The sequence below is a fragment of the Cibotium barometz genome, chromosome 4 (genome assembly GCF_041138505.1).
Source record: "Cibotium barometz isolate CiBa-2024 chromosome 4, ASM4113850v1, whole genome shotgun sequence".
Taxonomy (NCBI): domain Eukaryota; kingdom Viridiplantae; phylum Streptophyta; class Polypodiopsida; order Cyatheales; family Cibotiaceae; genus Cibotium; species Cibotium barometz.
The window spans coordinates 1295330-1307533 of NC_141049.1; the positions used below are offsets into that span (position 1 = coordinate 1295330).

Sequence of the window (12204 nt, forward strand, 5' to 3'; positions counted from 1 at the left end):
TCATAGAATGGAAAGCCACACTCACACACACACAATGCTCAATGACGAACACAAAGGTATAGAGAGAGTATGAGAGAGAATGACAAGCTCAAAGAAGAGAGACGAAAGCTCTCTCTACAAGAACAAAGAGAAAGTACAAATGAATAAGCAACCTATAACTATAAATAAGATTGCTTATATACTAGCTAACCCTAAGGTGCTCATTCACTCCTAGATGGTCATGGGAAAAACCCAGTGGCATAAAAGTTCCCATGGCATGAGTGCATTACCTCACAGTGAAGTACTACCAAATATCTATCAAACTTTTATTGTAAATTTAGAACCTTACTCTTGAGATATATCTACCAAATATCTAACAAACTTTTAGTGTAACTATGGAACCTTACTCTTGAGATATATAATTGACGCTCATTTCCATTCTAGAAGACAATTTTATAAATTGCACTAATTATCATATGGAACAAATGGAGTAAACATAGAGGAGTATATAAACTTCTTTCATGTATGTGACATGCTAGAGTCGTGCAAAAAAACTTGGAGCAAGAAAAGCTTCAAGTATAGTAGTACTACGGAATGGACATCTCGATAATCGATTTACAGGCAAGGCGTTCCCACTAAAAGAAACAGAGATATGGAAACGGAAATCAAAGCTACGGCGGCGGCGGTGGCCGTTCCGGCAGAGGTTCTGGCAGCGTTGACGGCGATCTGCACAATGAACTTGCAGTTTCCGACAGAGGGATCGGTGTCGGTTATGGAGCCGAGGCCACCGAAATCGCAAGTGCCAGTGCCCTGATTGTTCATTTGGAAGTACTGATTGAAGGCGTAGGAGGCGTTACCCCTTGTGTCAAGAATCGGGTTGCAGGAGCCGCCATAGCCGAGCTCTGTGCAGTCAGAATTCGTGCAAGCGTAGGTGACAGGGTCTTGCAAACTGCTAAGGTCGGCGCCGTCTGCGAGGACGCACCATCTCTGCTGCAGGTACTCCACCCCCTTGGCATTCACGAGGGTGCCGTTGCCGTTGCTGTTAGTGGCAGTACCCGGCACGGTGAGCGAGTACTTGGCGGTACCGTCGTAGGCAAAAATACCCCAGTGCCTCTCGAAGTTCCCCGGGGCTATGCTTTTCTGGTCCTCATCCAGCAGGCCGAAGAGATAGTATTCGATTGTTGTATTGGGCCGACTCGGTGTGCCAGCGTTGCCCTGCACATGATTCAGAAAGCCCTGATTGAACTTCTGTGCATTCTGTGGTGTCGCCGCCGTGAAGCCGTCCGTGGGCCACCCGATCTCCCCCACGATGATGGGCATGGTCGGGTAGCCCGCGCTCGTGAGCGCCGCCACGAGGGTGTCGTAGCTGGCGTCGAATGTGTTTGTGTAAGCTTTGGTTCCGTCCGGCACCTGCACCACGGTGCTGTCGAAGAAGACGTAATTCAAAGGGAAATTCGCATTGTCGGCCAAGCTGATGAAAGGGTAGATGTTGATGGTGAAGGGGCAGTTGTTCTGGTGGAGGAAGTCAACGATCTGCGTCATCTGCTGGGCGGAATCGTTGCGGAAAGCCCCCTCGGAGGGTAAGGCGGAGTTGGACAGAACGTCGGCGTTCATGGGCACGGTGGCTTTGATCTGGTCACCCAAATTGGCATCGTTGAGGGCATTCTGGACGTTCTGGAGCGCCGGAAATGTGAGATTAACGAAACTACCGTTGTAGGACGTGAGGAAGGGTTCATTCGCTACTGCCACATACCTGCAATTGCATCACATCAGGTACGGCGATACATAAAACAAATTATTAGATACGAGAAGGGCTTGTAAAAAGGGGAGAAAAGTACTTGATATTGACGCCCCCTTCGAAGATATAGCGAGCCACGTTATTCTGGACCCAATCTGATGCAGTGCTTGGATCCGTCAAGTCCTGCAGCATGTTGTTGGGGATGGCCACCATCACCTCGATGTTGGTCCCTGCAAGAGCCCCGAGGGTCTCCGAGTCGGAATCGAAGAGCTTCACCTTGGTGATGTTGTTGTCCTTGAGCAGCTGCACCACTATGGAAGAAGGCAGCTTGTGGGAGGCCTGCGTGCCCCAGTTCACCCCCACTGATCCGTGGACGGGGCGCTCCTCTACCATCATCCGAAGCAGCAGCAAAGCAAGAACAGAACAGAGGAATCTGGGCTGCTTTGCCAGCCATGATGCCTCGGGTCTAGCAGCGAAGAAAGCCATCATGAACTCTGCTTTCCTTCTACGAAAAATGGATAAGAAAGACGACTGTGAAGTGAAGTGAAGGAGGGAGGGAGGGAGGGGTGGTTTGGGCGCGGGGAGGGTGGAGGGAAAGACAGCTGACTAGTCACCTTAAAGGCGGTGTTATGGAAGGTCGCTGACGCCCGTGTTGCTCCACTGATGCTCGTGTCGGCGCGTGAGTGGAATTTTACTGGACTGCTGTGATCGCTCCGCGTACAAGAACAAATAGATCGATGGGATTACGAAGTACTAATTGGGAGACAGATAGCTTAATATGGTGAGGGCGGCGATGGGAACCGGTGAGCGCACACTCGGTACTGAAGTGGGCGACAGCGGTACCGTGTCAAGAGGAAGGTACCGAGGTAGGAGGGGGCGACAGCACAGCAGCAGCAACGGCGTGTCGTCGTTCCGCAGGCTTCTTCTTGCTTTCTCTCCCGCTTTCTTGAAGGCGCGGCCCGGCACCGCGGGGCCGTTGTGCTCATTCAACGGCTATTTTGCACGAGCATTTTCGGGCGCCACACGTCGCGCTTATACGCACTCTGATCTCATAGTAGTTGCCGCGTTTCCTCTGCGTAACGATCAGCGCTCAACAAGCGCTGCGAAAATCTCCCAGAAGCCGCCAAAAAACAAGTATTAAAAAATCTACCCCAAAAAAAACATTTTTTGACCTCGTCTTTGTTTTTGTGAGAGTTGCGTACATTTTTTGACCTCGTCTTTGTTTTTTTGTGAGAGTTGCGTACTCGACTCTTCCGCTCTAATAAACTAAATCAGAGTTTTTTTCTATCAATGCTTCTTAGAAAACCATTTTTGCACTTCAATCTCTATCCAAAAAAATGCCGTTGGAAGATGTCTAAAAGCCGTGAATAAAAAAAAAAATGACATATTTCTACTCTTTGGATCTAAATCTAAAATTACTATTAAAATTTATAACAATGATACAATCCAAAACTACATAGAATTGTGAACAAGAGTCCCTCATCGAGAGACTTTTCTTTTATGATAAGCATAGACACTTAGTCTCAAAAGTTGGGAACATTCTCTCTGGCTTCAATGGAGGTCTTGAATGACTCTCTTTGTGTCTCGACCATACAAACCTAGCAATAATTTGGGTTCTAAAAAATAAAGATATTCCTTGTTGCAAAAAGAATGTATCAATATAATAATAATAAAATTTTATCAAATAAAATGCAAAAGCTATATTAAAAACAAGTTTCTATATATACCGTAAAACATCGGTGCTCTTTGATAGTTCTATAATTAGAGATGCTGTTGCTTCTCCTTTCCAAAATGGAGGTGAGCCATGAATATTAAATAAATTATAAAAAACAATAATACCTATATTATAGCAACTCTCGAAAAAATTACCTTTAATATCTTGTCCATAACCATAAACAAATAAAAATGGTTGGATCATCTCTTCATTATCACCTGAAATGTTTAAGTTATCTACATACAAGACAACCAAAACAATCTTGCCATGCATTTTTAGAACATACAAGTTAGCATCAAAAGCACTTCTTATAAACCCAATATTTTTGAAAAATTGGTCTATCTTGTGATACCATGCCCTTGGGACCTGTTTCAACGCATACAATGCCTTCTTTAGCCTACAAACTTTGTTTTCTGATCTGGGCATCTCAAAACTTGGTGTGGCTGAGCTACATATACCTCCTCCTTGAGATGGCCGTTTAGAAATGCTGATTTGACATCCATGTGAAAGACTGGCCACTTTTTGTGGGGAGCCAGGCAAGTATCGCCTTGATAGTTGTCATAAGAGCTGCGAGAGCAAAGGTTTCATCAAAATCGAAACCCTCTACCTATGCAAATCCCTGTGCAACCAACCTAACTTTGTATTTTTCAAGTGAGCCATCAGCCTTATATTTAGCCTTCCAAACCCATTTGGTACCAATTATCTTTCTATTTGGTGGTCGGTCAACTAGCTCCCAGGTGTTGTTCTCTATGATGCTATCATACACAGACTACATTGCGGCTTTCCACTTTGGATTTGCTAAGGCTTCATCCAAGGTGGCTGGCTCCTTTATTGTTCCCATTATCTCAGCCACCATCAAGGCCATATTGACAATGAGATCAGATGATCTTCTATGCTCGTCTATTCTTCTTGATTTGCGTGGTCCATCTGTTGAAGATTCTGGCTTCTCAGGTGCTCGATTACGCTCATCAAAGAGCTCTTGTGTCCACTTTGGAAGTGGCTTTCCTTGTGGTGTAGCAGTAGGTTGTTGTGATGTGTGAGAGTCTTCATCCTCTAAAAACTCCTCCTCCTTGAGAGAAAATTTGACTGGTAGGTTGGGTTCATGGTGGGCTATTTCTTCGATTGATGATAGAGTGGACGGACCTCCTTCCTCCACTGAGTGTGGCTATTCTGCAAATACCACATCTCAGCTAGCCAAAATCTTCTTTGTCTCTGTATCATAGAGCCGATATGCCTTCGACTCTTGACTATATCCAAGAAAGATACACTTCTTGCTTTGATAGAGTGGACGGACCTCCTTCCTCCATTGAGTGTGGCTGTTCTGCAAATACCGTATCTCAGCTAGCCAAAATCTTCTTTGTCTCTGTACCATACCCTATTTTTGCATCTCTTTTAGCACGGCAAATCCAATGTGACCAAATCGCTCATGCCAAAGCTTGCTTGTGCTCTTATTTGCAGACACTGTAAGGGCACTCAACTCGTAGAGATTGTTGCGCCTGACTCCTTTGCCGACTACCTTGCCAACAGCATATAGAATTTATGCTTCAATTTTCTTAAAGTGTACTTCAGGCCCATGATCTGTCATCGTAGCAAAATTGATAGTAGATTTCTCTTTATCTGGGGTACATAGAGCACATCTGATAGTTTCTTCTCTGCACCTGTAGAGCTGCTAAAAAAGATATGGTTTCAGACCCTTCGGCTGGACATTTAGCATTATTCACAACAATAACATTGATGGGTTCCTGTAGAGGCTTCCAGAAACTATACCAGCCCTTCTTATTACTGGTCATGTGCCGGAATGCTCCACTATTCAAAATCCATGAATCATCAATTGGAGCTGAGCAGATGAACATATCTCTTCAATGGTGACCTAAAGTTCAAGCTCGGTCTCGACATTGTTGTGACTGACTCCTTTTCCTTCTATGAAGACTTCAAGGTGCCGTTCTTCTTGTCAGCTTGCTTCTTTCTTTAGTCTTTGACCGCGAGGCCCTTCTTGTACAGCTCCCTTGAAACTTCTTCTTTTTTGGCTTCTTCTTTTGAATCTCATCAAAAAATATTGCGCCTTTGCCTTTAGCATTGGCCGAAAATGTAGCATCACCACCATTGCAAGTCTTCAGCCGCATCTCCTTCTCAAGAAACATAGCACTAAATTCTTCAAATGACAAAGATGGTAATCTAACCTGAGTGTTTAGTGATGTAACCAAGCCATCATACTTCTGTGGAAGAATTTGGATGCACCTCTAGGCCAACTCCTCACTAGTGTGTGTAATCCCTATAGCAGCCATTCGATTCCATAGATTTGCGCGAGATAAATGCTTCAGCAGCTTCTCCTTTAGTAAACTTTTCAGCAGTAAGCTGATTCTCCATGCTCAAAATCCTGGTCTGATTGTGAGTCTCATACTGATTTCTCAGTATGATCTAAGCCTCTGTAGCCTTGGTAGTATGTTGAATCAGAGTGAGAACATAATCACTTACGCTAGTGACGATAGCACAAAATGCGTCAACATTGCGCCTTCTCCATGCCCGAAGAAGTGTAGCATATGGCGGAAGCATGTTTCTAGGGTTGTTGGGGTCAGGACTTCCCATTGGTTCTACATCCAATCCTAGAACAGTTTCTAGGAACTCATAAGAGTCTAGAATGGCATTGATTTTGAATTTCCAAAGAGTATAGTTCATCCCATCAAGCTTGCCTTCCGTGAAGGCAGATGGATGAATGCGTAAGACTGGTGCAACAGCAGCACAAAGAAAGACTAAACTTTATGTACTATTCCTGCTAAGAGCACCTAAGCTCTGATACCATATAAGAATATGGCACAGTGGAAAGAGATAGCAAGATAAAGCATAATAGACAATGCAATAGATACACAATGGAGAGAATTTAAAATTTTGATTATACCAAAGAGGTACAAGTGATGGTGCTGTCTACCCGTGCGCTCTCCAAGTAGAGCTTAGATAGTGACTCTGGATGGAGTATAATACTGTAGGCGATGTTGTCGACGTGTATACCAACGCAACAAGGGCGGTTACACTACATAGACACGATCACCCCTTGCGTATCAAGAACGCGGCCCACCGACCACCGCCCACTAATGATGAACCTGTTATCCAAGGAAATATTCTAGGGAATATTCCTCATACCGTCGTCTTGAGGGCTCCCGCTCCCAACCCCCGCCAGGGGGGTTGCTAGCCCCATTGGGACCCCCCAGCCGAGGTGATGCCCCGGACCCCAACTAACACTCGTACCCCTGGCCATCTCCTCCTAACCATCATCAATGGTCACAATAATGACCACATTCGACGTTTAAGCTGGGGTTCCCACTAAAGACATATGCACCATGGCTACTCCTCATAATGGAGGAAACGTGCATTACACATCAAAGTGAGATACATGCTGAGAGGCATGCATTGAGTGTATACTAACATGGAGATGATGAGTCAACTCATCTCTTAGCATATCTCACCTTTCGCTACCACTTCCACGGATATCATCCCAAAGGGCATCTAAGTACTCCTTGCAAGCAACTTGATTTTTCTCAGTGCGCTCACATATGCTCACAATAGTTTGTAGACGTTTAGAGTTTGGCTGTCTAGATGACAACCTTGACCAAGGAAGGTGTTTTGTAGCTCGAACATTCATAAACTCAGGTGGGGTAGACAAAGCTACTTCTTCGTTTTGGAAGCATCATTCGTAGCCACTACAGTAGCGGTTGTTATCATTCTGGTTCTCCATTTGCTGAAATCTAAAATTAATATCTTAAGGCTCTACAAACATCTCTTTATATCTTTGCCAACATATAACTAGCCCTAATAACCTATCTATATACCAACACTATATACATGTAGATAACTCGTTGATAGAAAAAGTACACAATGATAACTCTTATTGATACATATAATTGTCTCTCTAAAATTATAGTATTGGCAAAGCCATAAAGAAAGTTCTTTACTTTTTTAAGAACGTTTCTCTCCTATTATAAGACTACTATAGTTTGTATATTCTCCAAGGCTACTATAGTTTGTATATTCTGTAAGGTCCATATATTCTCTCTCTAGAACTCTCTCTACAATCTCAAAGACAATAGTCTAATAAATGAAATGTTTCTCGATTAGGCAGCTAAGCATATTAATATTATAAACTATATTAGATGTGGCAAAAATCTTTATTACATTAACATTTGCCATACAAATTATCAATATTAAAACACTTAATGAGATAGAAAAAGATATAGAGAGTATTTTAATTTGCAGTCTTCCCTCTCTCTCTCTCTCTCTCTAGCTGACCAAACATATGAACAAAAAAAATTCTTTATCTGTGCATCACATATTGATTGTAAACACACAAATAGATAGAGACAAAAAGGGCAACAATAAAACTAATCTCAAGTTGAAGACATAATGGTATTCGAAACCACCAACTTTGATGCTATCGTCCTTGTGCTTGCCTCTACACAATCACACAAAGAGGCCAAAACAATATAAAACTTATGGTCTCTCTATTTTTCTCACCCAGTCCTAGCTACATTTCACACCAAATACACAAAAAAGATAGAAGTAACTATTTGTGTATAACATGTGTGTGTGTGTGTGAGAGAGAGAGAGAGAGAGAGAGAGAGAGAGAGAGAGAGAGAGAAGAGACATCCATCAATAATCTTAAATCTTATTACATTATCTTTACCAACTTCCTTAACGGAATGCACTTCAGTATTCCCCTAAAAATGAAGGGCTTCTCCTCGGAGCTCCTACATATTCTACCCACAATGTAAAAGTCATCTAGTAATCCCATTGCCTCTTTGATTAAGAGGAGCTTGAGATTGTAATCTAGCCTATAAGGGTCTAAGACTATATAAATATACCGAGGATTAATATCATCCCACCCATCAAATCCAAGAACTTCCCATTTTGGGCTAGGCTGGTATCCAAAAAAGCCCAATTGTGGCATCTTCTAAAAAAAGATTGTTATCTGACAATTTATTATCGTCATAGGTCAACTTTAAGATGTTTAATGACATGTCTCTACATAAAACATAATCAAACTACAATCATGATCTTTTTAATAGTTAGCAACAGAGAGAAAGAGTATAAGAAAAGAATGAGAGAGACAAAGACAATATTTATATAATGAAAAATAAAAACCATTCAAATACCAAAAGAAATCTAGCACCAATGGTCAGAGAAGAAGAACACAACCATATTTATTTTTGAAGGAGCTTATGCTTTGGGATACATTTAATAACTTCATCAAATACTTTTCGTACTTGATCTCTATCACCATGGACATTATAGTCTATTTCATAAAGATCAACCAAGCCTAGACTTTCTTTAATATTCATTAGCGTAATGTTTCATCTAACTTTTCTAAATTTAAACGTATAACAGTTTTATAAACATCGTTCCATCTAAGAACTTGAACCGGCCATGGCCTAAACCTACTCAAAAAATGCAAGTCACCTCTTCCATCTATGTCGGTGTAAAAATCATAACTGCAACTACTATGTGTACATGTGTACATGTGTGTTTGAATTTGTACATTTGGGTGCTTACCCTTTTGTGTGGACGTGTGTTTGAATTAATACATGTAAGTACTTACCCTTTTCTTGGTGTGTGTGAGAGAGAGAGAGAGAGAGAGAGAGAGAGAGAGAGAGAGAGAACACTTCTTCATAATTTACAACATCATAATTAATCGAATAAGATAGTAAAAGTGTCTTTTTAGCACCCCAACCATGAAGATAAAGAAGTTGCTCTTACTGTTCCACTCCCCCTAGGTGTAAGTGCAACTTGGATTTTATAAACCTTACTATACAAAACATATGGCATAATGTATACTACAAAGTTAACGCAGATACAAAAATAAAGTTATTGCACATACAAAAATACATGCCATTCAAATCACAACCCCACATAACCTTTTATCGTGCTTTAAAGGTAACACACATGTAAGGGCACACACACACACACACACACAGAAACATGGGCAAAATGTATGTATGTACACACACACACTCTCTCTCTCTCTCTCACACACACACACACACACACACACACACACACACACACACTCTCTCTCTCTCTCTCTCTCTCTCTCTCTCTCTCTCTCTCTTACACACACACACACACACACATACACGCATGCATGCACGTATGCACGCACACATGCACACCCTTAGGCTTGCTATTTAAATTATTAAAACATTCTAAAAAACTTTCACCTTTAACAAAAAAACTCATACACTTTTGCTATTCAGATTACTAAAATATTTTAAAATACTTTCACCTTTAATATAAACACACACACACACACTCACAGTGAAATGAATCTCTCTCTCTCTCTCTCTCTCTCTCTCTCTCTCAGACACACACACACACACACACACGCACACTTCCTTACATATGAAGGTTATATGAATAAACATATAATATATCTATTACTAATCAGTCTCTTTCTCTCTCTCTCTCTCTCTCTCTCTCTCTCTCTCACACACACACACACACACACACACACACACACACACAAACACACACACACCCACCCACCCACCCACCCACCCACACACACACCAAAAACAAACACACACACACACACACACACAAAGTTAAGACATGGCAAGGTTAATGCAATAACTCTCTCTCTCTCTCTCTCTCTCTCTCTCTCTCTCTCTCACACACACACACACACACACACACACACACACACACACACACACTCTTGCTATTAAAATTAATAATTTTTTTAAAAAACTTGCACCTTCAATAATAAAACTCTCTCAACAAACACACAAACTTAAGACATGCCAAAATAACTCTCTCTCTCTCTCTCTCTCTCTCTCTCTCTCTCTCTCTCTCACACACACACACACACACACACACACACACACACACACACACACACGCATGCACGCACATACACATGAACCCATGCACACCCTTAGGCTTGCTATTAAAACATTCTAAAAAACTTTCACCTTCAATAAAAATCTCACACACTTTTGCTATTCAGATTACTAAAATATTTTACAATACGCACACCTCGGGGGTTCGCCTCAAAAAATTTTAGTGTACCATGTGCGATCAAAAGGAGGGGTATTTCAATTCAAATTTTGGAAAAAATTTAGTGTACCACGTGCGATCAAAAGGAGGGGTATTTTAATTCAAATTTTGGAAAAATTTCAACAAGATTACAATAACAGGAGGGGTATTTTAATTCAACTTAAAAAAAAATCCGTTAGTTCATAAGTAAAGAGGGGTGGTTTTATTGGGGGAAAATTTTTAGTTAAGGGGTTTTTTTAATGCCCCTTGAACGCACGTGATACATATGATTTTTTAGAAGTGCACCCCCCGAGACACACACCTTTAAAAGACACACGCGCACACACACACACACACACACACACACACACATACTTGCTATTCAGATTACTAAAACATTATAAAATACTTTCACCTTCAATAAAAAAACTCTCTCTCACAAACACACATATACACACATGGCACACACACACATATGGGTATATGTATGTATGTACACACACACACACACACACACACACACACACACACACACACACACACACACACACACACACATACACACACACACACAAAGTGTAAAAAATTACTCGCTCTCTCTCTCTCTCTCTCTCTCTCTCTCCCCTCATCACACACACACACACACACACGCACACACACACTCACACTCACAACGTGAGATCAACCTCTCTCTCTCTCTCTCTCTCTCTCTCTCTCTCTCTCTATGTGAAGCTCTCTCTCTCACACACACATGCTTTACTATGATGGTCACTCTCATCACTCCCATGAATATTACACAAACTTAATACATACCAAAGTTAAACCACAGAAATTAAAAATTGCACTTACTAATAATAAAAGTGTGTTTAAACTTATTAAGGCTAAAGGTTCCACTTGGCTCCTTGTATTGCACGCACGGCTGCCAGAATGTAGCATGGTGAGCAAGCTGGAAAGTTCTTTTGTCTACAAACAACACGGTCACCCCTTCTACCTGCAACCTTGTGCAAGGACTCGAAGGCCTCTGCGGCGGCGATGTTACGTTCAGTAAGGTGGGTACTACACTAGCCTTCATGCATAGCACAACCGCGGGTCGGCATGGCAATATCTACTAGAGTGTGATTTTTGAGGGAGCTTGGTGGAGGGAGCTTTTCTTGGTTGTCCTCTCTCTCTACTTGAACAATCTCTCTATTGCCACCACCATCTTTGCCCACCACTTCCCTTGGATCATATACATGTGCATCCACTGTTGTCCATCCTTGCACACACCTGACATGATAAAAAAAAACCCAAGCCTTCCTTAAATCCCCGTAATAACCTTGATCTTCAAGGATTATCACTAGCACCACCTAGCATTGTTTGATCCTTCTTGAGGTATCCATCTTAAGGGATGCATGTTATTTTATTTTGGTTGGGCTATCAATGTTAAGACTTACCTCGGTTAGTACTTCCTATATTCTTCATCCTAGCTTCCTGCTTTAGTATATCCACATCTCCTTCTCTATATCATAATATCCTTGTGAATATGAAAGATAATTTCTAACCCATTATTTTTTATTGGGTTGTGTTATCGATTTGAGGGGTATAGGTTCATTTGATAATTTTTTCTCCATGGAGAGATACCTTGTTTATAGTTCCTCTTGTTCCTTTGGACTAACTTTTTGGCCAGGGACAAGCAACAATCTTGTAAAGAAGTATCTGATAGCATTGTTTGCTACTTTGGTAGGGATTGTTGTGATTATGTCATCTTAGG

General features: G+C 41.7%; 1 protein-coding gene across 1 annotated transcript; it reads right to left on the reverse strand.

Moving 5' to 3' along the window:
- Positions 1–469: 469 nt before the first annotated feature.
- Positions 470–2332, reverse strand: LOC147638788 (glucan endo-1,3-beta-glucosidase 8-like). The gene is made up of 2 exons (XM_086784406.1): positions 1818–2332; positions 470–1732 (listed from the first exon to the last, which is right to left on the reverse strand). The coding sequence occupies exons 1-2, from the start codon at positions 2204–2206 to the stop codon at positions 595–597; spliced, it is 1527 nt and encodes a 508-aa protein (XP_086640532.1). The 5' UTR covers positions 2207–2332; the 3' UTR covers positions 470–594.
- Between the last annotated feature and the right edge of the window lie 9872 nt (positions 2333–12204).